This window comes from Gymnoscopelus braueri (genome assembly GCF_963280865.1).
Source record: "Gymnoscopelus braueri genome assembly, chromosome: 13".
In the NCBI taxonomy this organism is placed as follows: Eukaryota; Metazoa; Chordata; class Actinopteri; order Myctophiformes; family Myctophidae; genus Gymnoscopelus; species Gymnoscopelus braueri.
Genome location: NC_137615.1, coordinates 13293320 through 13320169, shown reverse-complemented (window position 1 = coordinate 13320169; position 26850 = coordinate 13293320). Strand labels below are relative to the sequence as shown.

General features: G+C 39.9%; 1 protein-coding gene across 1 annotated transcript in view; it reads right to left on the bottom strand.

Annotated features, from left to right (window-relative positions):
- Positions 1-26850, bottom strand: part of LOC308099406 (uncharacterized protein) — a 64541-nt gene that overhangs the window by 11049 nt on the left and 26642 nt on the right. The window contains exons 23-40 of the mRNA XM_080448146.1: positions 25759-25791; positions 25344-25655; positions 24942-25244; positions 24440-24748; positions 23197-23526; positions 22475-22609; positions 21817-21958; positions 21275-21367; positions 20628-20788; positions 7373-7684; positions 5638-5943; positions 5154-5441; positions 4470-4618; positions 3813-3834; positions 3373-3699; positions 3111-3224; positions 1412-1538; positions 3-209 (exon numbers count right to left, since the gene is read on the bottom strand). Of these exons, the coding sequence (XP_080304272.1) occupies positions 3-209; positions 1412-1538; positions 3111-3224; positions 3373-3699; positions 3813-3834; positions 4470-4618; positions 5154-5441; positions 5638-5943; positions 7373-7684; positions 20628-20788; positions 21275-21367; positions 21817-21958; positions 22475-22609; positions 23197-23526; positions 24440-24748; positions 24942-25244; positions 25344-25655; positions 25759-25791 (3670 nt within the window). The remainder of the gene's footprint in view (positions 1-2; positions 210-1411; positions 1539-3110; positions 3225-3372; positions 3700-3812; positions 3835-4469; positions 4619-5153; positions 5442-5637; positions 5944-7372; positions 7685-20627; positions 20789-21274; positions 21368-21816; positions 21959-22474; positions 22610-23196; positions 23527-24439; positions 24749-24941; positions 25245-25343; positions 25656-25758; positions 25792-26850) is intronic.

Sequence of the window (26850 nt, the reverse complement as noted above, 5' to 3'; positions counted from 1 at the left end):
ACTAGCCATCATAGTTAGCATAGATGTTGTCTTCCTCTTCATCACTCTGACCCTCCACTACTCTCCTTCCAGGGTTGAGGTGTTCTTTGGTGCTGCTCTCGGGGTACATGTCTGTATTAGCATAGATAGCATCATCCTCCTCCTCCTCTTCCTCTACAGCACCAGGGTTGTAGACTTGTTTGTGCATGTTGCTGGCTGCCATGAAGTCTCTGAGGTCGACAAGAGAAGACATCATTTTAATTTTAATGTATTGCTGGAGTGTTTGTGTGCCATTAAGGCCTGGATGGCGAGTAACTTCCTTCAGTTAAACGAGGCTAAAACTGTGGTGCTCATTGTTGCCTCTGATAGCATTGTTCCTAAGGTGGCTGGTTGTATTGGATCCCTCAAAACCAATGTGCGCTCCAACCTCAGAAACCTTGGCACCAGTTTTGAACAGACTATATGCACCTCGACACGCACATCAAGTCCTATACATGTTTTTTCCACCTTAGGAACATTACAAAGCTCAGGTCGCTTGTCTCACACCATGAGTTAGAGATAATTGTTAATCCAAAATGCTACTGCGAGACTCTTAACCAGGTCCAGCAGAAGGTGTCATATTACTACTTCGGTCATGGCCGCCTTGGACTGGCGTGGTGCTCACATATCTACATGGTCAGGCCCCTGTATATTTAACTGACCTTCTCCAACCTTATATGCCCAGCAAGACCTTAAGGTCTGCTGACCAGGGTCTACTATTTATTCCCCGTACTAGACTAATAACTAAAGGTGACATAGCCTTTCATCTTCAGCTCCCAGACTTTGGAATGTAAAGCCCTTTACTTCCACAGGACTTCAGAGCTGTAGCCTTGTAACTTTTAAGAACGGCCTAAAACACTACTGTTTAAACAAGTGTTTGTGGAATGTCCTTAATCTTAATATGTGTGTAACGTGTTTGCGTTGTTACACCTATGCGTTGTTATATATACCTTTCAAGCCGGGAACACCTCTGTGTGTAGTTATTTTTCAGAAAACCTAGAAGGTGTTTTTAGAATTGGCCTCAGGTCTAAATCCTACTCTGTAAAGCACTTTGTTAGTCCTCTCTGTGAGAAGTGCTATATCAATCAAGTTTCAATCAAATTTACATCAGTTCAGTGTAGTGTGTATAAGTTAATGAATGGCACATGAGATGGGAACACATTTAGCCTCCATTAAAACCAACTTAAACTTAAAAGAACTTAAAAGAAAAGATGACACCTCATGTGTGCTGCTGTGGTTTTTGTTGTTGTTGCTGATGATGATTATGATGATGATTATTATTATTAGGCTATTATGATCAGTATAGTATTGCATTGTTATCTCTTTTCACTCAGGTTAATTCACTTGAGACATTCTTCAAGTGAGTTTCATTTCAAACCCTCAGTGAACTGACCCGTTCTCATAGTCATCGCTGTCATCATTGTCGCTTTGGTGACAGGTGAAGGCCTCTGCATTAACATAGGTTCCTTCATCACCTTCATCATTGGCTCTGACCACTGTGTTGTAGGTGTTCATCACACCTTGGGAAGAAATACATACATACATAATGTATACCAGTGTTGGTGTCATATAGGCTATATGTTAGCTTGATCTCATTGAATTCCAACACTGGTACACAGTAAAGCAAGTGTATCTATATAGCGCATTTCAACGATAAATCAATTCAAACAGATTTACACAAAACATCAAGATATTAATAAACAAAGCATTAATACACAAAATAAACGTTTATAAAAGGACAAAGAAATATGTAAAAATAAGAGGAAGTTGAAATAAAACAGAAAGAAAAGCTAATCTAATTACACACTATATATTGTAAGCAGGTAAAAGCACCCTCACTTTGAGGAAAGTTTCCTTAAGTAAAATAGAATTACTCGAGTAAAAATATACTTTTAAAAGTAAGTAGCTAGACCCTTGGAAGCTGAATTGCTGAGGTAGAGCACCTAACTTGGGCCCTGGAGCTAACCCAGAACCTTAAGATTCAAAGGCTAACGCTCTACTGATTCTGCTACCCGAGCACGAAACGTTTTTTTAAAACGGGGGATGCAGAAATGTTGTTATTTGTTACACGATGTGAGGTCAAAAGAATATGCTGAGCATAGCATTAGTTAGAGTTGATGCATCAGATTGAATGAGAGATGTTGTTACCTTCATATTTTGCAGATGTTTAACACATTAGGGGATTTTTTATGATTATGAGGCTCTCAAGACAGAGAAGTAAATAGCTACACCAGCACAACCACACCCACGTGTTGTATGTCCGTTACCAATTTCTCACTTCTTGTATCACTGTCAACTTTCTTGTAGTTCACAACCCAAACACGAATTGCAATATTAACAGGAACCACGGGGGGCGTGGCATAGTAGCGCAGACATGTTTGTTTTGGGCAATGTTAAGTCAACCTGGTTTATACCCCTCAAAGATGTCCGCTGCTACCAAAAGACACTTGTTGACGCCCCCTTCAGGATTTTTGGCACGCACTATATGAGACATCAGCTGGAGGGCCGATCTGACTGGAACTACACAAAACATGGTCCATTGTAGTCCAGGAATAACTGACATGTTCTATTATGATGTCATAGTAGAGGAAATCACGCTCAAAATAAAATAAAAAAACAAAATACACAACATCATCATATTTATGAACTCAACTTCATTAAGACGGGATTTGGATGCAAAATTGGTGAAGTGACCGTTTAAGTTTATCATTCATTGTCTCTAAATGTGAAATCATTTTGTCATCCACTTTGCTGCCACTATCCAACCACTTTGAACATGGTGTACATCTCCTTTAAGAATTAGAATCTTCCTCAGTGGTGTAGGAGTAGCAAAAAGTGGGTTTTGTAGAAAACGCAAAATGGGTGTGGCCTATATGGGCAGTTGCATCTTCATCTAAGAACACAGCATAAAGCATTCATGAAAAAATGTGGGTGCTTAATTCTTTGGCCTACTGGGGGTGTGCATGCAAAGCTGCAACTGGTCCAGCTGTGTCCGAGATTTGTTGCTCACAGACAGACATACACACACGGATAGGGTAAAAAACATAATGTCAGCCTCCCGGCCTTTCGGCCTGGCGGAGATAATTACTCACAGGCTGTGGGATCAGTCTTGACCACAGGCTTTCTGTGTCTCCGCCTCCACATCAGACAGAGACCGATCAGCAGCACAAGTAAGAGCAGGACCACACCTCCTACAGTTCCGCCCACTAGCAGAGGGATCGGAGAGGCTGGAAGAATTTTTTTTTATTTTTTATTTAAAAATGTATTTATATAACATTTTGAAAGATACAAGTAACAGAGATCTAGTGTGTGATAGTGTGTGTATTTGCTGATCCTTTATATAAATCTTCTCACGGTTGACTGAGACGCTGAGCAGCTCGGAGCATTTAGAAGTGAACTTGCGTGTGGATACGGTGACTTCATAGACACAGCTGTAGTTGCCCTGGTGTTCATACTCTGCTGCAGGGAACTGGAAAGAGGCAGAGTGGTTGACTGCTGACTGCTGCTTGATATTGCTGTTGGAGCCAGCGAAGATGAGGGAGAAGAAGCCTCCAGGATACTTGGGGAGAATGGAGCAGGTGATGGAGAAGCTGTAACCCCCGGTGACCTCTGAATGCCCAGGACCCCAGACCAGCTCTGCGTGTGGCGTCGTCAGAGAGATGTTGGCCTGCGGCAGCCTCACTGGTCACACAGAAACATAATTTTATACTGGAACATTAAGACATGTCTTAGTTGTCAATTTTAATGTATTCTTCAGACTATTCTTCAGACTATTTCTAAACGTTGGTGTATACCATTGAGTCCAGGGTGTGAATTCTTAGACATTTTAAGCAGTTAACATAATATAATGCTATCGTTTTTTGCCTCACCTGTAACAGAGAACCTAACAGAGTTACTTTGAGGAGATTTGAAGGGTCTTCTTGAAACAGTTCTTTCATATTGACATCGGTACGACCCTTCATGGACAAAGTCCACATTAGGGATGTTGACCTAACCTTTAAGGTGTTCTGAATTTAACTAAATAGTAGGTGTAACATTTGAATTGATAATATTTACCAGATAGCTACTTAGTAGAGCAATTGATCATGTCAACGGAGGGCATGGATGAGTTTCATGCTGTGGTATATAGAGACTATAAGCAGAAGTGGAAGTACAATTCTGCAAACGGTTCCCTTAAATAACAGACCTTTGCTTGGTTATATTTCTCACTAAATCCATGTACTGAACAGTAACTAACATGGTGTGTGCCTGGGTAGCTTGGTTGGTAGAGCACTCCACTTTGAGTCACAAGGTTCTGCGTTCGATATCGGCCATTGCCAACTCATTATGAGTATCAACAAAACTCTGCACATAGGTCCAGACCGGCCTGACCATTGCTGCACAGCAGCTGTACTTTCAGAATTATGTCACTCCATTGTTAAGTAAAATAATGAAATAGTTATTTTCCTCACTTGGTTCTTTCTAAATGAACCTGAGGTCTTTTGCAAAGTGAAGGTTCCACCCAAATACTGAGTTGTGATGGAACAGGTGATGTCAACTGTGTTACCCCAGGTAACCTCACTGACAGGATTCACTGAGATGCTGGGCTTTGGGAGACTCACTGAAAATAGTAGCATATGAATGTAAAAGAATACGCTGTTTTAATAATAGTTTTTGACAATCATGTATATTTGTAGTTTGTGCTTTTATAAAAGCAGCCAATCAAGCCTATACTTTCTGGATGTTATGTCACTTGGAAACAAGTGGTAGTTTGACATAGGATTTAAGCACTGAAACCCTCTGTTCTTAGTAAAAAACAGACCTGAGTTACAACTGTACTTGGACCACTTTTTTCCATCTACACCTCTTCGCCAAAAATAGCCGATCTGTAAGCTCACAACGCATCGCAGCGCGACGTGTTGTGGGCTTGTAGATCGGCTATTTTCGGCAAATGTTCCCACCAGAATAGGCATGCTGGGGTTCAAGTGGTTAAAAACATGGCATCAATTTCCCTCTAATCTCTGCCAAAAGCCAAAAATATAATATAGTAATTATAATAACATAATGTTGTTCCATTAATCCTCGGTTAGGTTTGTTTGTAGAGTTTCTATCATGATCTATGGCTCCAAAAGGTCCCATAAAAAGTCCTGACTCACCGACAATGTTAACTGGGCTGCTGTAGGAGCTTGTTGTGGTGCTGTGAGTTGAGTATTGACAAGTATAACGTCCCTGGTGAGAAGAGTCGACACTGGACAGTGTTAACGTCTCACCGCTGGTCTGACGTCGAATGGACGATCCATCCTTGTAAAAGTTAACAAGAAGAGGTGCACAGAGCAGGGGTGAGACTGAGCAGGTGAGGATCAACTGCTCTCCTGGTGAAAGAGCTGAATTGGATGCAGACAATCTAGGCGATGGTCTATAAGATGATCCAGTAGATGTTTGTCCTGCAGAAGAAAACATCTCACATTGAACAACTGCTGTTCCCGATCACTATTTGGAGGAACTGCAATTATAAATTGAGTGTTAATGCTTTTGAGTACATTGAACTCCACTCATTCAGTGAACTGGAATCAAATATTCATCCAGGTTCTATCAACAGTAATTCTATCTCATCAAGATCAATCAGTTTACGTATCTTACCTGAACAAACAACACCAACATCTTCTGAATGGCTACAGGAATGTTTCCCAAATCCTCGATGTGAGCACAGAGTCACAGAGCATTCACTACCAGAACAAGCAACATTATCCATCCAGATCTTATCGATGCCTTTTGTATAATCTGGTGTGAGAGTGGTTGTAACGCTCCCACAACCCAGCTCTCTACAAACCACCGCGGCATCATTGCTGTCCCAGTCGTCGTCGCACACCGTCCCCCACTGACCACTATGATAGACCTCCACCGTGCCAGAGCACCGTCCACCACCTACTAGCCTCACCACTGGACCTGGACAGAAAGAAATAAAATGAAAGAAAATGAAATGGTGTTGTACCTTCAAGATTTTTCTTTTTAGCGGTGCCAGCCGCTCTACATTTGACCGTGTGTGTGGGTCCGTCCGTCCGTTTGAGCACGACAAAGATGCAACACATGCGCCACTTCAAGACATGCACACACACACACACACACACAGGCACGCACACACACACACACACACACACACACACGCCAGCACTGCACACACACGTAACATGCGGTCCTGCGAGGCGCACCGTTGCAACACATGCGCCACTTAAAGACATGCACACACAAACACAAGCCAGTACTGCACACACAAACACAAGCCAGTCAGGGCCGGATTAGCACTATGTGGTGCCCCAGGGCGACCTCAAGTTGAGGTGCACAACAAAATTTGCGGATTTTGTTAGTTTCTTTTCGGTTTTTGGTTACTTTATTTCGGTTTTAGGGTTAGGGTTATGTTAAGGTTATGTTATTTAATTCTTATTTAAAAATGTTGGGTGCCCCCATTGGCTGGTGCCCCAGGGCACTCGCCCCCAACGGCCTATGGGTAATCCGGCCCTGAAGCCAGTACTGCACACACAAACACAAGCCAGTACTGCACACACAAACACAAGCCTGTACTGTGCGCACACACACACACACACACACACACACACACACACACACACACACACACACACACACACACACACACACACACACACACACACACACACACACACACACACACACACACACACACACACACACACACACACACACACACACACACACACACACACAGACACCTGCAAGGCGCACCGTTGCAACACATGTGCCACTTAAAGACATGCACACACACACACAAGCCAGCACTGCACGTGTGCATTCGCTTAAGAGTACTCAAAATGAGAACAAATACTTAAAAGTTTTAAAAAAAATGTAATACTTAAAAGTTGAAAAAAATAGTAAACTTACTTAAAAGTTGATAAAAAGAGTAAAAATACTTAAGAGTTGTAAAAATGTGTAAAAAATACTTTACAGGAAATAAAGTGATTAAAAAGACTTTAAAGTAATTACTTTGAGTAACAATACTTAACAGTACTTACATTGAGTAAAAATACTCAGTAGTACTTCAAATAAGTAAAAATACTTAAAGGTTGTTAAAATGAGTAAATATACTTAAACATAGTCAAAATGAGAAAAAATACTTAAAAGTTGATAAAAAGGGTATAAATACTCTTTTAATACCGCCTCAATACCAGCACCCACACATCAAATAGAGTAGTACCGTCTGAATGCCAGCGCCCACACATCAAATAGATTTGTACCACCTGAATGACAGCACACACTCATCAGAGTAGGCACCGCTTACTCACACTGGGTGTGATTTTTTTAAATAAACATTTGAGATGAGTCACATGACATCCATTCTTACCTGAGCAGACGACACCAGCATCCTCACCATGACCACAATTCTGTACACCAAATCCACGGTGTGGGCACTGAGTTAGAGACTTTTCCCTTCCTGAACAACCCACATCATCCATCCAGATTGGATCATTCCCCTGTCCAAAATAGGCACCTCTATGAGCACTCTGTGCCCTCCCACAGTTCAGCTCTCTGCAAACCACCTCAGTATCAGTCAGGTCCCAGGAGTCATCACAGACTGTTCCCCAGCGGTTGTTGTAATAGATCTCCACTCTTCCAGCGCACAGAGAAGACCCGACTAATCTAATCTGGGCAGCTTCTATAAACAAAAAACAAACATTCACATTTTAAATTTCATTTCATTAACTGTTTCTTTTGTCAAAATATGTATATACATTTTTTATTTCAGAGACGATGCTGACCTGTATGTGAAGGTATGTACAGGAAAACAGACACTGTAGGTGGAAAAGCAGAGCACACTGAGTTACTTTCATGTTTTCCTAATCGTGACAAAGTATCACATATAACCCGTGGCATTACACTATGAAACACATTGATACAACATCTATATAGCTTTCTGTCATTTGTGTCCATTTTAGTAAAACCTTGATATGTTAACATTTTCCACAGTGAAAATCTTCTTAATAACAGCTCAGTATAAGTAGGGCTGCAGTGTCATGATTACAAATTTAAGTTGACAATTATTGTCACACTAATAATTGCGATTAACAATTTAGTTTTTGGCATTAAACATTGGAACGTATGAATACAAAATACATTTATGTTTGCCTTTTAGGCTTAGTAAACAATTGCACAGGGAAGATATGTCAAATAACTGAAATAAAAGAAATGACTGACATTTATACATTTTATTAAAAAAAGGTAAACATTGCGGAAATAGATCAGATATTTCTGCTTTTTTATGTATGAACATTTTTCAACATGGAAACAATTATGACAAAATAATTGCGATTATACGATTAAGTAATAATTGTGACAGGCCTAAGTATAAGTACCACCGTGCTACAGATACAACTTTTTTATGGTTGTGGTTTGCAGGGTGAAGCCAGCGAAGTCCTCTTTATCTTGACATTCAATTAATGAGGAAGCACAAGAGCTCTATCTCCAAAAGAGAGAAAATGCGAGACCATTGACGATGAGATGTGAATAAAACATATAGAGCAAACAAGAAGCAGTGCAAAGCTGACATACTTTCTGACATGACACAAAAGGAACCCTAATATATGACATTGTATTGTGTTATGTTACAGTATATCTCGAAACTTCATATTTGACAGATTGGATTGTATATTAAACATTGACTTGAATACTGAAGTTGATTCATTTAGCTAATTCTATGATGAGGCCATTAATAGTCCATACATGAAGGAGCCTTATGGGTGTAAATAATTATTTCACTTTAACTGTATTATTTGGGAAAACCACATATACACATGGTGAAACCATGTGATGGTTGAAGAATCTGAGGACCACAGCAGCTGCTAGCAAAGCGATCAAACCAAGCTAAACACAATGCGGTGCTAACTTAATATTTCCATGTTCTTCTATACAGCTCAATATAGGCTACGGTGCAATACACAGGACAGCATAATAATACCCAGATAATATAAAATAAATGGACAATACAAAGCAGACTGTATGCGGACATAATGTAGTGGTACACCAGCAGCAATAGATATGTTCTGTATACAGTTATGTACATACAGGACGTAGGCTATATATCCTGTGCTGTGATAACAGAGCAAATTACATAATGATAGGTAAACAAATGACAGCAATAAATCATTATACAGCAGCCTATAATAGATTTAGGTATATCATTGTTGTTGGCAGAGGATTCACAGTAAGATAATTCGTTTTTGTTAGTTTTTGACATGCAAATAGTCAATCCAAACATACTGTAGGCCATTGGTTCTCAAAGTGGGGTCCGGGGACCCCCAGGGGGGGTTCCAGGGGGTACCCAGCAAAATGTGTTTATATAGCATCCGAATAATTATGACCTTTTATACTTTGGCTATTATACAAGCTCATAGCGCGGCACCAAGCTATGAGCTTGTAGATCTACTATTTTTGAAAAACCTTGAAAATGTGTGCACAAATCTTTGAATATATATATTTTTAAAGAGAACATTTGTAACTCAAATCTTTGCCTCTGGGGGTCCCTGGAACAAAATATTTTTAAATGGGGGTCCGCGGCCAAATACATATCATTTTGGGGGTCCTTGACATGAGAAAGTTTGAGAACCACTGCTGTAGGCCCACAGCTGTATATTCATGTGGAGAAATGTACACTCTGTGAATTTGACCCCTGGGATACAGTATATCAGTCATTTTAACAACTCATAATATTGTCAATGTATTTCTGTTCAACAAGTCGATTTGTTCCATAGAAACTCTCTCACTTCACTAAGATTCAAACTTTAAGGATCTGAAAAGGGGGGAAATATATTTTCTATATTTTAATATAATTATTAATTGATCAAAGAATAAAACATGGCACTCACTCATGTTCAAATATAGGATTCTTCTCCATATTATGAGTCCCATGGTGGAGAGACTGATAGTCTTCTCTGCCAGTCTCGAGTTGAAGACTGAACTAGGAAGATGTAATTAGTGCTGTGCTGATCTAGAATCTGTTTGTGCGACTTCCTTCTAGTGTGACTTCCTTCTTAATGACAATAAGAAGAAAGCAACACTATAGATAGTTACAGTATTCTTTGCCTTGTTTCAGTTAATTAAACTAGAAGAAAGGCCAATGACAATAACTATCAACAATGAGATTGTAGCAGGGTCCTAACTTAGCAACAACAACCCCAGAAGGGGTCCCCTGTCTTGAAAGGTATAGTTGCAAATAGGGGTTCCCGTCCAAAATGGGTTAAACTAAAACACCTATACAAATTCCACTACAATGAACATTTTTGACTTCTCACAATGGCTCGCAACCTTTTTCCATGAAGGTCCACCTTCTTAAATAATTTACATCCTCAAGCTATGACATGCAAACAAGTGCCACCCACCCAGTGCTAAGTTTGCACCCAGTGTGATGAGGATAAAAAATAAAAAAAAAACATGAAAAAAAAAGTATGCTTCAGGGAAATCTCAGAATATTCCTTAATGTCCTTGCTTCCATTTCTCCTCTCTCTCTCCTCTACACTCTGACTCTCAGTTCTTTTTTTTTTAAATTCTGAATCCATTGAAAGCATTTGTTTTGCACAAAAACCACTCCTTGGGCTAAAAACAGCCCAATCTCAATGGGCTTTTTACACAAAAAGTATACCTGGAAAAGGATGGCTATGGCCGTTTTTAGCCCAAGGAGTGGTTTTGGTGCAAAACAAATGCTTGCAATGGATTCAGAATCATAAAAACACCCTAGTTTGACCCCTCACATGCTACTTAAAACAGAATTAAAATTTGATTTTTTTTTTTCCCTGCATGGAAATGCAGGGAAATGGTGGGTACCCCACTTTCAGCAGCTGTCAAAAATTCTCCTAGGGAAATTGCATTTCAGTCTTTGTGAGATGTGTTACTAGACACCTCTACAAACACATTGGTGAAGATTTTTTTTGGTAAGGAATTTATTCCAAGATTGGAAAATGTTCTGCTAATATCCCTGACTATCTGTCATCATGCGGGTGAAGTGAGGATTCGACTCCAGTACCACACGCACGCAGGCGTGCACACACACACAGCACCCACGCACGCACGCACGCACGCACGCACGCACGCACACACATCAGTGTTGCCATGTCTGCTTATTATAAGTGCCTTTGGTCAAGTTGCTTATTTGGGCTTGTTTTCTAATGTTGTTTAAACCAGTGTGGTTCTCAAACTTTTTCCATGTCAAGGACCCCCAAATGAACATGAACTTGGCCACAGATCTGAACATATTTCGTGCCAGGGACCCCAAAACAAAGTTTGAAATGTTTCAAAAACATTTATTTTTCATGATTTTTCTTTGAATACAGCAGATCTACAAGCTCACAAGGCGTCGCGATGCAGCTATTTTCAAATAGCTGATGTGTTGCTTTTGGGCTTGTTTTCATAGACCTGCTTATTTCTCTCACAAAATCTGGCAACACTGTTCACGTGGCATGATGACACTTATGCGATAGTGGTTGGTTACAGTGTAGTTATAAGCCTATTTATCATGTCAGGATTATCCATGGGGTGCTGAGTGTAGGCTATAAGTAGGCTACTGACTGTAGCCTATTTTTTTTTTTTCATTTTAATCTAAAGTAGGCTACCTGGCAGAATTGAGACATCAGCATCTTTTCAAGTTCATCCTCATATAGGAAAGTAACTATAAGTACAATTACTCAAGTACTCTACTTGTTATTTTGTCGTAGTAATTTTTAGGTAATTTTTTTACTTTACTGGAGCATTTCCAATTGTGAATTCCAAACTTTTACTTGTGGACCTACAGGGTATTTCTACGTTGCAGTATTGATATTTTTACTTTTATATATCCAGTGGAAGAAAAAGTAGGCTACTCGCATTTTTTACTTTAAGTAAAAGTATCAATACTGCAATGTAGAAATACTCTGTTACAAGTAAAAGTCCAGAATAAAAAAATGTGGGCCTACTTGAGTAAAGGTGCAAACGTATTGGCATCAAAATATACTTAAAGGACCAAAAGTAAAAGTAGGCTACAATATGCCGAATGTCCCATTTCACAAGTTTTCAAATGTCTAAAATGTATAAAAAATCTTTTGATATAATAGCAGATCTACAAGCTCACACTGTGCAAAGCTCTGTGAGCATGTACATCAGCTATTTTCAAATAGCCAAAATTTAAATAGGGCTGAAGTGGTTATGTTTTGTAATAATAATTCAAATCTAACTAGCAACGAAAGTTTTCAAATAATTGCAGTGGAGTAGAAAGTAAAATATTTGCCTCTGAGATGTAGTGGAGTAGAAGTAAAAGTATTGAAAATTGGAAATACTCCAGTAAAGTAAAAGTACCTAAAAATGTTACTTAAGTAGGCTAGAGTACTTGAGTAAATTATTACTTAGTTACTTTACACCACTGGCTGCGGGCTACCGGGACTGTGCAGTGCAGTCACGCGTACAGTAGGTTAGCAGGTGGGTGGGCTAAATATGCATGGGATGACCCACTTGTAAAAGTTACACTTCATCTCCTCCACGTGAACTTTCAAAGACTTTCAAAGTCTTTCTTTTTTCCTTTTCTTTTGTTTGCTTACGTTGTAAAATAAATGAGCATGGTGGAAAAAGTACTCACATGTTTTACTTAAGTTAAAGTATCAATACTGCAAGGTAGGATTTACTCTGTTACAAGTAAACATTCCGGTATTCAAAATGTAGAAAATTGGAAATACTCCAGTAAAGTAGAAAATACATAACATTTGTACTTAAGTACAGTACTTGAGTATATGTACTTAGTAACTTTACACCACTGTAAACGAGCTTATATCATTGTGGTTGAACCTTGTCAGTAGATCCAATCAAATCACTGATTCATAAACGGGTGAGAAGGTGGCATATGTAAGTGAATGAATGCCTTCATCCAAAACACATGAGCACGTTCAGACATTCTGAAGCACCTCAGCCTACACATCCACACATTCCACAGTGGTTCTGCAGGACTTTTACTTAATTAATACAGAGTATTTCTACATTGCACTATTGATACTTTTACTTACTGCAAGTAAGAAATGCGAGTCGACTTTTTCTACCACTGTCCACACTTCTGGCACTGATCAACTGGTGATGAGTGGGAGCTGCCTGCCTCATCATCATCTATCTTTGCCTCGTGGGTGGGTGGAGGGTGGGGGGGGGGGCTATAGGTAACCAACGTGAGGCATAAACGTGATGAGATGCATCTCTCTCTCTCTCTCCCCCTCCCCATCATTCTCTCTCCGCGTCCCCATCCTCTCTTCCTCTCCCTCCCATCTGTTTTATTCGGTCAATATCTAAAACTCACGTCTCCTCAAATGTCTCCTGGACAAACAATCTCATCATAATCTCTCCTGTCATGTAAAACACCCCACGCTGCTGTATGACACTCCTCCTCCTCCTCCTCCTCTCTCTCATCGATGCACGTGTGCATTTGGCATGCGTCGTCAGCAGGGGCCATTATAAGCCATTATAAACCCGGCATGTGATGTGTGTCGTTGATTAATATGATGTGGTGCATGTTTGGTCCACGGAAAGTTGCTTTGGATGGTTATGATCTACTAAGGGTTATAGGCTACATAGCCTGTATATGTGTGTGTGTGTGTGTGTGTGTGTGTGTGTGTGTGTGTGTGTGTGTGTGTGTGTGTGAGTGCTTGCATGCGTGCGTGCGTGTGTGTGTGTGTGTGTGTGTGTGTGTGTGTGTGTGTGTGTGTGTGTATGTGACAGCTAGGGGTATTTTCAGTGTATTTGTTCATGTACAAACAGATAACTGTGATCAATCCATCAATCCATCAATTAATCTGTTATAACAAAAATACTTTGATTCCACAAAGGATTACGTTTACTGAGTGACAGCCCTGCTGGTATTAGAAGCCCTTTGAATGAAAGAGAGGGGTGGAAATTGCCCTTTCACCAACTTCCTGCTCTGGAGCGCTTGAAAGGGAGTTTACGCCTACGCTCTGCCTTTGAGTTCCTACTTTTCTTTTTCTTTTCTATTTTTGAACATAATTAGCCTGACACTGACACGGCCTGAATTTTCATTTTGTTTCACTGAATGCGGGGCTGTCGATTCAGGGGCTGGAGCCAGGTTAGAACGTAATTAAGACGTGGGTCAAATAATTAGAAATTGTGTTTGCTTAGGGGAGTGCCAGACGGGTGAGACAACACAGATGTGCACCTAAGAAGGATGCAACAAGCATCAAACTGCATCATCTGGAAGTGAAAAGTTTCATTCCAAAAGGATTATCTGCACTAAAATAACACACCAACTGAACCAACTGAAACTGAATATTACTGATGACTTTTGTCAGGGTTAGAAAAACTTTTTCAGTATAAAAATAACACACCATGAACATTAGGTACTTTTTATTTTGTTGAAATAAATTCTATAGCACTTTGAAATCATTCAGAGGCCAAGCTCATCACTATCAATGGGCACAGGCAGAGATTTCATTTTCAGCATACCTGTATTATCTTTTATTAAAGTAATTTCACTGAGATTACTTGTTCTTCCCCCGTGTCGGTTGTACTGTACCATTTTAGCTCACATTGTGATCTCTTACACGTGTCACTGAGCACAGCAGGGTATGCGCTGTGAGCCTGTATGATGCTCTGGGTGAATGTGGGCTATACTGTTCTCTGCTAAGAGATACCAAACCAAATACATGCCAAAAATGCCAAAATCCAGCTCTCTGCAAACCACTTGAGTGTCTTCCATGTCCCAGCTGTCATCACAGACTGTTCCCCAGCGGCTGTTGTAATAGATCTCCAGTCTTCCAGAGCACTGAGACCCTACTATTCTGATCTGAGTACCTTCTATCAGTAAAAATAAAATAAAATAAATCCACATTAAAATGATCATTTCATTAACTTTTCCTTTTTTTCAAAATATAGCTGTTTCTTTTTTATTCCTTTATTTTCAGAGAACATTCTTACCTGTATGTGAAGGTATGTACAGGACACTGCAGGGGGGGAAACAGAGCAAGCTGAGTTACTTTCATGTTTTTCTAATGTGTCAGCATATCATATCACCAGTGGCAAGAAACACATGGATATAATACAGAGACTCATCTCAAAAATGACTTTCACCATGATTGCAAAGGGACTATAAAGTAAAACACCACCTTTTGAGATTTTTGGAATGTGTATTCCTGTATCTTGTTTGTGTCCATCTTTGTTAAACATACAGTAATAATAATACATACATTTGTGATTTCTGAAAAAACGTATGACATAATCAACTACCATTTGAACCATGAAAACATTTTGTGCGCTGTTTAAAGTTTGAATCATGTTTCTATGAAAACGTATGCCAGAGTAAGATGGGTTTGATGATGTTCATGATCAACTTACATACATTCAAGCACAAAATATGTGGAATTATCTGCAGCGAGCCCACAATAAGCAGCAATACATATTATGTACAGGTTGTAAGATTGCTCGAGCGGCAAAGGCAGCAAATCAGTGGAGACCAGTCCAGTAGCGACCTTCAATCATGAAGTCTTTATTTTTTTATCTTTTTTACAATTTCATTGACAAGTATTAGGCACAACCTGTCAGCTCATCCCACATACAACAGACTGACTGCCTTTTATAGGTGGGTCCTATTACCTGGCTAGCTCCTACCATTCCCCAGGTACCTCCAAAATATTCCCACACCTATAAACATACAATACAATTTTCCTTAAAACACTAGACTACTGTATATGCACCCTCAATACATATTTACAATTCCCACTGAACCTTCTAAATATACCCACCCCATATACATGGTTCAATTAATTCCAGTGGATGCCGATCTCCCCTCTCTTCACTTCCCACTTGGTATCACCCTTCCGGAACTAATAAATAGGGTGTGTGTTGCCGGAGGTAACTCTTTGGCCCGAACACCACACTGGGAAGGGGGGGAGAACAGACAGAGGTAAGTTTAGACATCAGAGATTCCCATTCCCATTATACTTGTCAATTTCAAAGTATGCTACTACTGTGGAGTCCTACTAATGTGGCCTTTCTGTTCTTTCATAGGTGTATGATGAAATCAGCACCTTCGCACCTTCAGAGTGAAACACACTGCCCCCACCCCCCATAACTTCAATAAATGCATTTGTTACAATCTGTGTCTTTCTTATACAATACCTATACAATACCTATGCAGAGCTGTGTTTGAATATGAATTAGTTCTAGTAACGGCGACCCGTCGTTACACAGGTATACAGTATGGCTGTACTGGGCTGATTGACAGTGTAAATTACTTATGATAAGTAAATTGACTTAAAATGACTTATAGCAGCATAAAATAGATCTAAACACAAATTAATGCATGTTTAAGAAGTTTGTAACAAATCATTATTTAAAAGGCAGTAAATATATTTGTTAGGAGAGGGAGGGTGGCTGACTGGTGAAGAGGGCTCTGGTTTAGTCTTTTCCAGAACTGATGATATTAGAATAGTAAGAGGAGTTGGCAGAAGAGATGGTTTACACGCAATGAATGTTGTTAACCAACTATTTACACTAGTAAGTAGTGTACTAGAAGCTTGTTAATAGTTTAAACGATTAACACATAAGTAATTAATAACTCATGAACTAAATATTTGTTTATGATCTATTAAATACTTATACAGTAAAGTTTTAAATGATAAATCAACTATTGACAAACTGACCTATTGACCTATAATAGTCATACCTGTATTTTCATTATCTAAATACATGAAATATTAATTGATAGAATAATACAAACCTGGCACTCACTCATGTTGAAATACAGGATATTTCTCCATATTACGAGTCCCATGGTGGAGAGACTGATAGAGTCTTCTCAGTCAGTGGAGTTGAAGACCCCAAATATAATGTGGTGAGTTCTTAGAATCTAGAATCTGTGCAGGAAATGAACGGTGAGACTTCCTCTTTACTGACATGCTGTTCTCTTCCATTTACTTTCTATATATATGTATTTATTTTAAATGCATAGATCTGATCACCACATCATTAATGTAAATTCCAATGCACAATAAACATTCCATTCATGTTTGTATTACATTTAGATAGCATTATCAAGCTGGCTAACATAGACATATTCACAGAAAATGTTTATTAATGTGTGCACATTTCGCTCTGAATAAGAATCATCATAGTTTAACAGAATGGTTCCTAAACTTAATTACCTGATCAAAACGCAAGCAAATAAGTCTGTGGACCCCAATAAATTATATTATTTTATTACGCTTTTACATTTTAATATTCAGAAATGTTATTCAACATAGAACCATTAGAATTGATTGATTGATTGATTGATTGATTGATTGATTGATTGATTGATTGATTGATTGATTGAATACTTTATTAACAATTGATTTTTAAAGGTAAACGATTAAACAAAACGCCAAATGGATGAAAATGCCAGAGGCTTGTTTCTATTGTTTGTGGTCCTTTAAACATTCAACACTCAAACAACTGGACAAAACAACAATGCAACAACAAAAAACTACACAACAATGTAGAAAATCTAAATATACAGATTAGATTTGGGCAATTAGATTAAGGCAAGAAACGTTTCAAGCTGATCCATTCTTTGATATACTTTCTATATTGTATCAGGGGTCTTTGAGGTTTTTCAGTGCCAAGGACCCATTAGCTTAGACAGAGATTAAGCAGGGACCCCTTAGCTGAGAGAGAGATGGAGCAGGGACCCGCTTAGCTGAGAGAGAGATGAAGCAGGGACCCCCATTACATAATGTATGAAATTGTGTTAGATTAAACTTTTTCATAGATAGATTCATACGCTTGTTTGACAGCACTGTCAACCGTGTTGTGTAAATTCATGTTTTCTTTTTATTTCAGACATTTAAACACTTGCCTCAGTACTTATTAAACTTGACCATTGGGTCTGTACTGGGTCTGCTCTTTCTTCCCTCATCATGCATGACTCTAACTCGTTTCAATATTACTGAGTTTTCTTATGCTAATGCCACCATGCACATTTGTAAAAGGAAAGTAGGCTACCATCATGTGTTAGCATACTATAATATTGTACATTGAATGAGCAGCAGTAACAGACTGGACAGGATATTTCCCCCAGTAGGGCAGACCAAATAAATAAATAATAGAAGGCACCATAATTCAAAATATGACTTTGGTTCACACTGCATTTTATTGAATAGTAAAAAAAAAATTTAAAAATTTTTTTGTTCTGGTCCACATTCCACAACATTTTGACATCAAATGATTGTCTCAGCACAAAAACGGGGGTGGTGTTGTTTGCAGTTGACAGTAAAAAAAAAACTTTCATTTAACTATAACTCATTGACAGAGAATCCATATAATGTGCAAAAAACAAAACTTTTTTTTTGCTTTTGACCTCCATCTTAAAGTGGGTAAAAATAAGCAAAGTAAATCCCTTTAGAACATTTGTGAGTTTTACATCAACTTTAAAATTCTGATTGTTTAGAATAGTCTTACGTCTTCCGCGAGGAAGGACTTTTTTTCTACAGGCTGCGGTGAAACCTGCAGGGAGGGTCTAATCCATCAAGGCAGAGTGAGATGTTTGCCAAACCACAGTGCCTAGAGCCTCCTAGTGTCGCCAACCCCAGCTGCAACATCTAAACTAACCTGGCCTGGCATCGGCCGGACCCGGACTGATGGCGTGCCGTGGATTCACGTATTCCATTCACACATGCCATGTGTAAGTGGATCCGCGTTGTCGGTCTGGACAGTGCCAGGCTAACCCTAACCCTAATTAGTACTGTCTCTAACTCCCCCCAAGAGACAGTGGGCCCAGTAGCATGCCACTTGGACAAAGGCCGGGGTCTGATCAGCCTGATCAGTCGGGTCGCCTGGAGTAAGGAGTCTGTTCCAAGACCCGAAACACCCAGTGACTCCAGGTACACTGATGATGTGTCCAAGTGCATCAGTTGATGTTTTATTGACATAGGGTGCGGTCTCACCGAAGTTTAATTCTACCTATGAGGATTCTGCCAATGCTTTTCAATGGGAATGGAGTTTTTTTTTTGACTGAATCCGTGAATGGCAACAAACTGCTCCATTCCCATTGAAAAGCATTGGCAGAATCCGGCCTCATAGGTAAAATTCAAGTTCGGTGTGACTCCTAAGGGCGCGCTCCCACCAAGAGTTGGCTGGCCGCTGTTTGCAGAATCTGCCAATGCATTGTCAATGCAAATGCGTTGATTCACGCAAGAGCAGATTTTTCCGCTAGTCGCGCAGACCTTGCGTTTATCTGCTCTCCGCGACTAAGCATAAAAGTGCTGGAGGCAGGAGCCGATTTTCTCCCTCTGTCCAATCGGGTGAGTGGAAGGCGGACTGTCTCAAGACTCAGGAAGCAACATGGTGCTCAAGGCAGCAGGCAGTGGGTCCTGAAAGTGAGTGACAGGCGCGACACTCCCGTTTTTTAGAATCCGCTGGCTGCAAAAAACTGTGGCCGCGCACAACCTGCGTTTAACAGCGGCCAGCCAACTCTTGGTGGGAGCGCGCCCTAAAGGTGCAGACAAATAACCAAAAGCATCCTTTTTACAGCATCAAAGAGATTACTAGCCTATTTTGGTCAGCTCTCAAATATTTTGCCATTTCATTTGCTCATTGTAATCAAAATAGTTTTTTAAAAATCTCAAAATATACACTGTAATATAGTATACAAGCTGAAATAGGCTCTCTTTATCCCTTTCATGAGTTATTGCCTAAGTGAAATGATAGGCTCTCTCTCCCTCTCTCACCCTCTCTCCATCCCTCTGTCTCTTTCCCTCCTTCCCCATCTCCCTCTCCTTCTCTCCCTCTCTCGCTCTACCTCTCTCTCTATTTTTTACATGGGGACAAATGAAGACTGGGGAAATCTTGTCAAGTACAAATGTATCTTTAAACTCTAAACATAAAAAGATAAAGTAGATAGTTAAGGTAGCCTACAACATTACAAGGCATGTTCATAGGTCAAGTTGTCTACTTTATTTTTTAGTAACCAGAAGAGTGGGCACGAGGTAAGAGCAGGCACCTCAATTTTAACTATTTTTTCCCAAATGTAAAAAAATATTTTATGTTAAATATTTTTTACAAACTGTAAAAATATATGTATATATATTTTCGGAAATAATATAATGAGGTAATGTAAAGTATGCATGATTAAAACATGCTTGAGCAATTAGGCCTACTATTTCTACAATTACTACAAATTGCTACAAAACCTGTAGCCTATAGCCAGTCATTCTGGGCATAAAAAAAGAAATTGAAGGGTACGTTTAAGTTTGATAATGATGTTACTTTACATTACTTGAGACCATTTTCCAAATGCATTATTTTTGCACATTTTGGAAAGAATTGCCAATTTAATATCCTTGGTGCCCACTCGTCCTGTATCCAATAAAAAATAAGCAATACACTGAACTAAAGCTCACTTCCAATTCCAGGAGGAGACAGAGAGAGTTAGACTGTAGATGAGAAGAGAGGGAGGGAGACGTGTTTTTCATGAGTGTTGACTTAACATTTATGAAGGGTTAAGTCAACATAAAATACTTACTTGTGTGTAAAATATCACAGGCTTATTGAATTTTGAACTGACATGAATCTAATTAAGTTGATGTTGAACAAGCTTCTTATAGCACATTAGCCATCATAGTTAGCATAGATGTTGTCTTGCTCATCTTCATCACTTTGACCCTCCACTACTCTCCTTCCAGGGTTGAAGTGTTCTTTGGTGCTGCTCGCAGGGTACATGGTTGTATTGGCATAGATAGCATCATTCTCCTCCTCTTCCTCTTCCTTGTAGTCTCTGAGGCCGACAAGAGAAGACATGAGTTCAACGTAATGTCTGTAAGTTAATGAACTGCACAAGGAGATGGGAACACATTTAGCCTCCATTAAAATCAACTTGAGCTTTAAAAGAAAAGATGAGATGTCACATACATCTGCACCCAATCTTGAGGGGAAAAAAACAGAAATGTGCCCAAAATTGGGACACCAGGTTGAAAGTGGTTATTGGGACACATCATCTGCAGAACTTCCGATGCCAACGTTGTCAAAAACGTTGAATAAAGTTTAAAAAAGTCAAATAATGGCCTATATATCATAGGCCCAAACTTATACAGCCCCAAACCCATACATCAGCATAAATATGATCAAATTAGATTTTCCCGTTTCTATTGATAAATCAAACACGCACATTGCAGCATTACAAACAAACATTCACGCCACAGTGGTCAAAGACTCTTATTGCCCTTCCAGGTCAAGGTTTGGCTCCTACACTCAGTGTACTGACCCATTCTCATAGTCATCATCATTCTCCTCCTCTTCCTCGTCCTCACCAGGGTTGTAGACGTGTTTGTGCATGTTGCTGGCTCCCTTGTAGTCTCTGAGATCGACAAGAGAAGACATGAGTTCAGTATATAAGTTGATGAACAGCAAAGGAGATGAGAACACATTTTGCCTGCACTAAAATCAACTTGAACTTCAAAAAGAAATGTGCAATGATGATAACAGTGATGATAATAACGATCAAGATGATGATGACATATAGATATATATTTATTTATTTTAGATATATTTTTGGGGCTTTTCTGCCTTTACTTTTATAGTGGGAAGTAAAGATTGACAGGACACACAGAGAGAGAGATGGGGAGAGACATGCAGCATAGATCGTCGTGAACGGAACTCGAACCCGCGATGTGCTGTCAGGCTACGTTATAGCCTAGGAGCCCGGACCTCTACGCCAGCAGTCCGGGCCGATGATGATGATAATAGCCATTATAATGATTATCTCTTAAGACGTTCTTCAAATGAGGTTCATTTACAAACACTCACCGTACTGAAACGTTCTCATAGTCATCACTGTCATCATCGTTGCCATGGTGACAGGTGGAGACATCTGCATTGATGTAGTCTTCTTCATCATCATCTTCATCTTCATTGGCTCTGCCCGCTTTGTTGTAGGCGTTCATCACACCTGGGAATACATTTTACTGGTTGAGAGGTAACAGGGTTGAGCAGTAACAGGTTCAGAGGCAACAAGTTGAACACTGTAACAGGGTTGACACACCAGATGGAATGAGAGAGGTTGATATATTCATGGTTTGAACATTGTTTAGGATGTTAGGGGATTTCTTTTATGATCATGAGTTTCTCAAACAGCGAAGAAAAAGCTACAGTACAATGAGTCAAATCAGTACAATCACATCCACAAAGAAGTGGATTACTATCAAGACTGATGAGCATCGTGTCCTATTTTCAGCGAGCCCTGAGGTATTCTGCTCAACAACGTATGGGGTTTAAGTGGTTACGGTGTGATAATAAACTCTCTGTGGCTTCATCTTTATGAACTGTGTTTGAGTCAACTATCTAGCTCTATCAGGCAGTGTCCCCATTAGATTATAATGAAAACCAGCAGTAATCCGCTGCTAGAGGACTGGAGTTGGAAATCAGTGGAATACGTTGATGTATTAAGACGAAGATGATTACTCACAGGCTGTGTGATCAGTATTGACCGCTGGCCTTCTGTGTCTCCGCCTCCACATCAGACAGAGACCAATCAGCAGCAGAAGTAAGAGTAGGAGCACACCTCCTACAGTCCCGCCCACTAGCAGAGGGATTGGAGAGGCTGAAAGAAAGAAAGAAGCATGTAAGTGAACAGAGATCTACATTTGAAGCTGTGTCTTGACCAGTGGTGGAAAGTAACTAAGTACATTTACTTAAGTACTGTACTTAAGTACAATTTTGAGGTATTTGTACTTTACTTGAGTATTTCCAATTTCCAATACTTTTACTTCTACTCCACTACATCACTGATCCAAATATTTAACTTTTACTCCACTACATTTATTTGAAAACTGTAGGTTTTGATTATTATTACAAAACATTCACTAACCACTTCAGCCCTATATACATTTTGGCCATTTGAAAATAGCCGATCTACAAGCTCACAATTTGTGAGCTTTTAGATCTGCTATTTTCAAAAGATTTGTATACGTTTTATACATTGGAAAACTTGTGAAATGGGACCTTCTGCTCAATGAGTACTTTCTACTTTTCGTACTTTAAGTACATTTTGATACCAATACTTATTTTGATTCCCGGACTTTTACTTGTAACAGAGTATTTCTACATTGCAGTATTGATACTTTTACTTAAAGTAAAACATTTTAGTACTTTTTCCACCATTGGTCTTGACCCTTTACATGATCTTACGTTTGACTGAGACGGTGAGCAGCTCTGAGCTGTTAGAAGTGAACGTGCGTGTTGAGACGACTTCATAGACACAGCTGTAGTTGCCCTGGTGTTCATACTCTGCTGCAGGGAACTGGAAAGAGGCAGAGTGTGTGGCATTCGGTGCTGACTGCTGCTTGACATAGCTGTTGGAGCCAGAGACGTTGAGGTAGAAGATGCCTCCATAATACTGGGGGAGAATGGAGCAGGTGATGGAGAAGCTGTCACCCCTGGTGACCTCTGAACGCCCTGGACCCCTGACCCGCTCTGTGTGTGGAGACGTCAGGGAGATGTTGGGCTGCGGCAGCCTCACTGCTCACACACACAAAGAAAATGATTTCACATACAGCAAAAAACGAACCCACTTCTTTACACCTGTAATGTGAATGTGATCCGTGACAATGAAGCTTATTCTGATTCTGATTATCTGTGATTTCAAATCTGGCGTAAAAGCAGTATAGCTTGTCTGGAAGAGAGGAGGAGACCCAGCTGGTATAGCTGTAAAGTCAGTAATGGTGTGTAAACCACTCCAAATGTGTTTTGTGATTATCATTGTTGTTCAGTTGACTCTGAACATTTTCCGCATAATTGTTGTTTCGGCTGAATTACCCTCACTTCTGAGGACGTAGCGAGCTGTGTGTTTCTCCTTAATCCCAAAACGCAAAAGTGATGTCTTGCAGTGCTGTTTATCCATGTTTTCTGATTTGGATGAACCTTTATAGTATTATTGGGAAGTAAGGACTATGTTGTCCATTTTAATTATTAGCATTTTTTTTGGGGACAATTGCCTAGTTTGACAAACACAAAAAAAGCATACATTTAGAGTGACACTATTTGTAGTACTTTTCATTTTCCTCTCATTTCAAAAGCCAAAATTACTTCATAACATAGTCCCACTCCAATTAATCACATTTGGAGTCTACTTGGAACTGTATCTTCAGCACCATGGTTAAGTTTGTGGACAGTAGAGTTTCTACTGAATGCATTCAGAAAAGGTGCCATAAGGCCTGGGCCATAGCGTGACGGTCCAGGCACCCTAGGCTGCAATGCCAGCCTGACAGCGTGTAGCGTGTTCGACTCCCGATCCCGACGACCTTTGCTGCGTGTCACCCCCCCCATCTCTCTCCCCATTTCCTGTCAGCTTACTTTCCCTATCCCTCTCTAAATAAAGGCATATTAAAAAATCAAGAAAAAAGAAAAGGTCCCATAAAAACTCCTTACTCACCAACAAAGATGTATACTGGGCTGCTGTCGGGGCTTCCGATGCTGTGAGCTGAGTATTGACAAGTATAACTTCCCTGGTCGGAAGATTTAACACTGGACAGTGTTAACATCCCACCATTGGTCTTTTGGGATTCTAAAAAGGTCAGACGTCCAATGGAAGATCCATCCTTGTAAAAATTCATATGAAGAGGTGTACAGAGCTGGGGTGAAACTGAGCAAGTGAGGATCAACTGTTCTTCTGCTGAAAGAACTGAATCGGAAGCAGATAATATAGGGGCTGGTCTAGCAGATGGCCTAGAAGATGTTTTTCCTGCAGAAGAAGACATCTCACATTGAGCAATTGCTGCTTCAGATCACTGTTTGGAGGAACTGCAATCATGAATTACTGTGTTACCGCTTTTGTGAAGATTGAACTCCACTTGTTCAGTGAATTGGAATCAAATATTCATCCAGGTTCTATCAAAAGTGAAGCAATAATTTCAAATACATTTTACATATCTTACCTGAACAAACAACACCAACATCTTCTGAATGGCCACAGTCATGTTTCTCAAGTCCTGGATGTGAGCATTGAGTCACAGAGCATTCACTACCAGAACAAGCAACATTATCCATCCAGATCTTACCACTGCCTTTTCCAAACTTTATTTGAGTGTTTGTAACTCTCCCACAATCTAGCTCTCTACAAACTACCGAGGCATCACTCTTGCCCCAGTTGTTGTTGCACACCCTCCCCCACTGACCACTATGATAGATCTCCACCCTGCCAGAGCACTCTCCACCACCTACTAGCCTCACCACTGGACCTGGTCAGAAAGAAGGAAAGAAAAATATAGAAAAGATTATATTGCACTTTTTCATAATAATCATTTATTTGAAATGAATGACACAACATCCAGTCTTACCCGAACAGGTGACACCAGCATCCTTACTGTGACCACAATTATGTTTACCAAACCCACTGTGTGGGCACTGAGTCAAAGACTTTTCACTTCCTGAACAACGCAATTTATCCATCCAGATTGGACCATTCCCCTGTCCAAAATGGGCTCTTTCAGGAGCACTCTGGGCCCTCCCACAGTTCAGCTCTCTGCAAACCACCTCAGCATCATTCAGGTCCCAGGAGTCATCACAGACTGTTCCCCAGCTGCTGTTATGATAGACCTCCACTCTTCCAGAGCACAGAGAAGACCCAACTAATCTGATCTGAGCACCTTCTATAAATAAAAGCAAAAAAACATCCATATTAGTTCATTTAATTAACTTTTTCTTTTTTCAAAATATAATATATTATTTTATTTTTTCAGAGAAGGTGCTGACCTGTATGTGAAGGTATGTACAGGAAAGCAGACACTGTAGGTGGAAAAACAGAGCATACTGAGTTACTTTCATGAATGATCTTCTAATCATGTCAACAGTGGCATTACACTTTGGAATACATTTATAGACAGAAAAATGTGCTCCTCGGAGCACAGCTCCGCCAGGGCAGGTAGCTTATTGTAGGCCAGCAATGTTTCAAGGCAATCTGACGCTGCGTTCATGATTTGAGGAATTTTGTTCAAAACAGGCCACTCCTGCAAACTTTGGAAACCAATCTTAGCCAGATCCGTCTTGATCACATGACTATAGAGGTAATGGGTACCAAGGCCCAAGGAATCGGTGCTGGAATAGAAGCTCTCTTCCGTGTTCTCTTACAGCATGCAGTTCCTATTAATGGCCCAGCTTCTACCGGTCGCAATATTGTTCACTTCACATTTTGTTCACTCCTGCAAACTTTGGAAGCCAATCTTAGCCAATGGATTATGAAACATCGGACAGATCCGTCTTGATCACATGACTATAGAGATAATGTGTACCAATATGCGTGATGTTTGGACAAAATCTATAGTAGTAATATTAAAAAAATATGCCTCCTGGTGGCGTTATAACAGAACGATGTGAAAAGGGCAGAGTTTGGGGCAGAGGATCCTGCTCTGGCCTCCAGGGTGTGTGTGTGTGTGTGCACAATTTCATTGATCGGGCCAACGGTGCCAGAGATTAGCTGTACACAGACGGACGGACACATGGACGAACGGACACATGCACAGGGGACAGGGGCAAAAACATGGTCTCGGCGGAGACAAAAATGACATTCACCATGATTGCAAAGGGACAATAAAGCAAAACATAAGATTTGGGGATCATTTCTGGAATGTGCATTCCTGTGTCTTGTTTGTGTCCATCTAAGTAAAACCCTGACATGTGATATTGTAGTAGGCTACTTTTTATTGTGAAAACTTTCTTCATAACAACTCAGTACTGTACATGAAAGTAACGTGCAGATTAAACTTATTCTCTGTTCTAACAGTTTTGTTTTTGAAGTGCATTCTTAAACGTAGCTGAAAAAAGAACAGCATCACACAGAAGTTAACA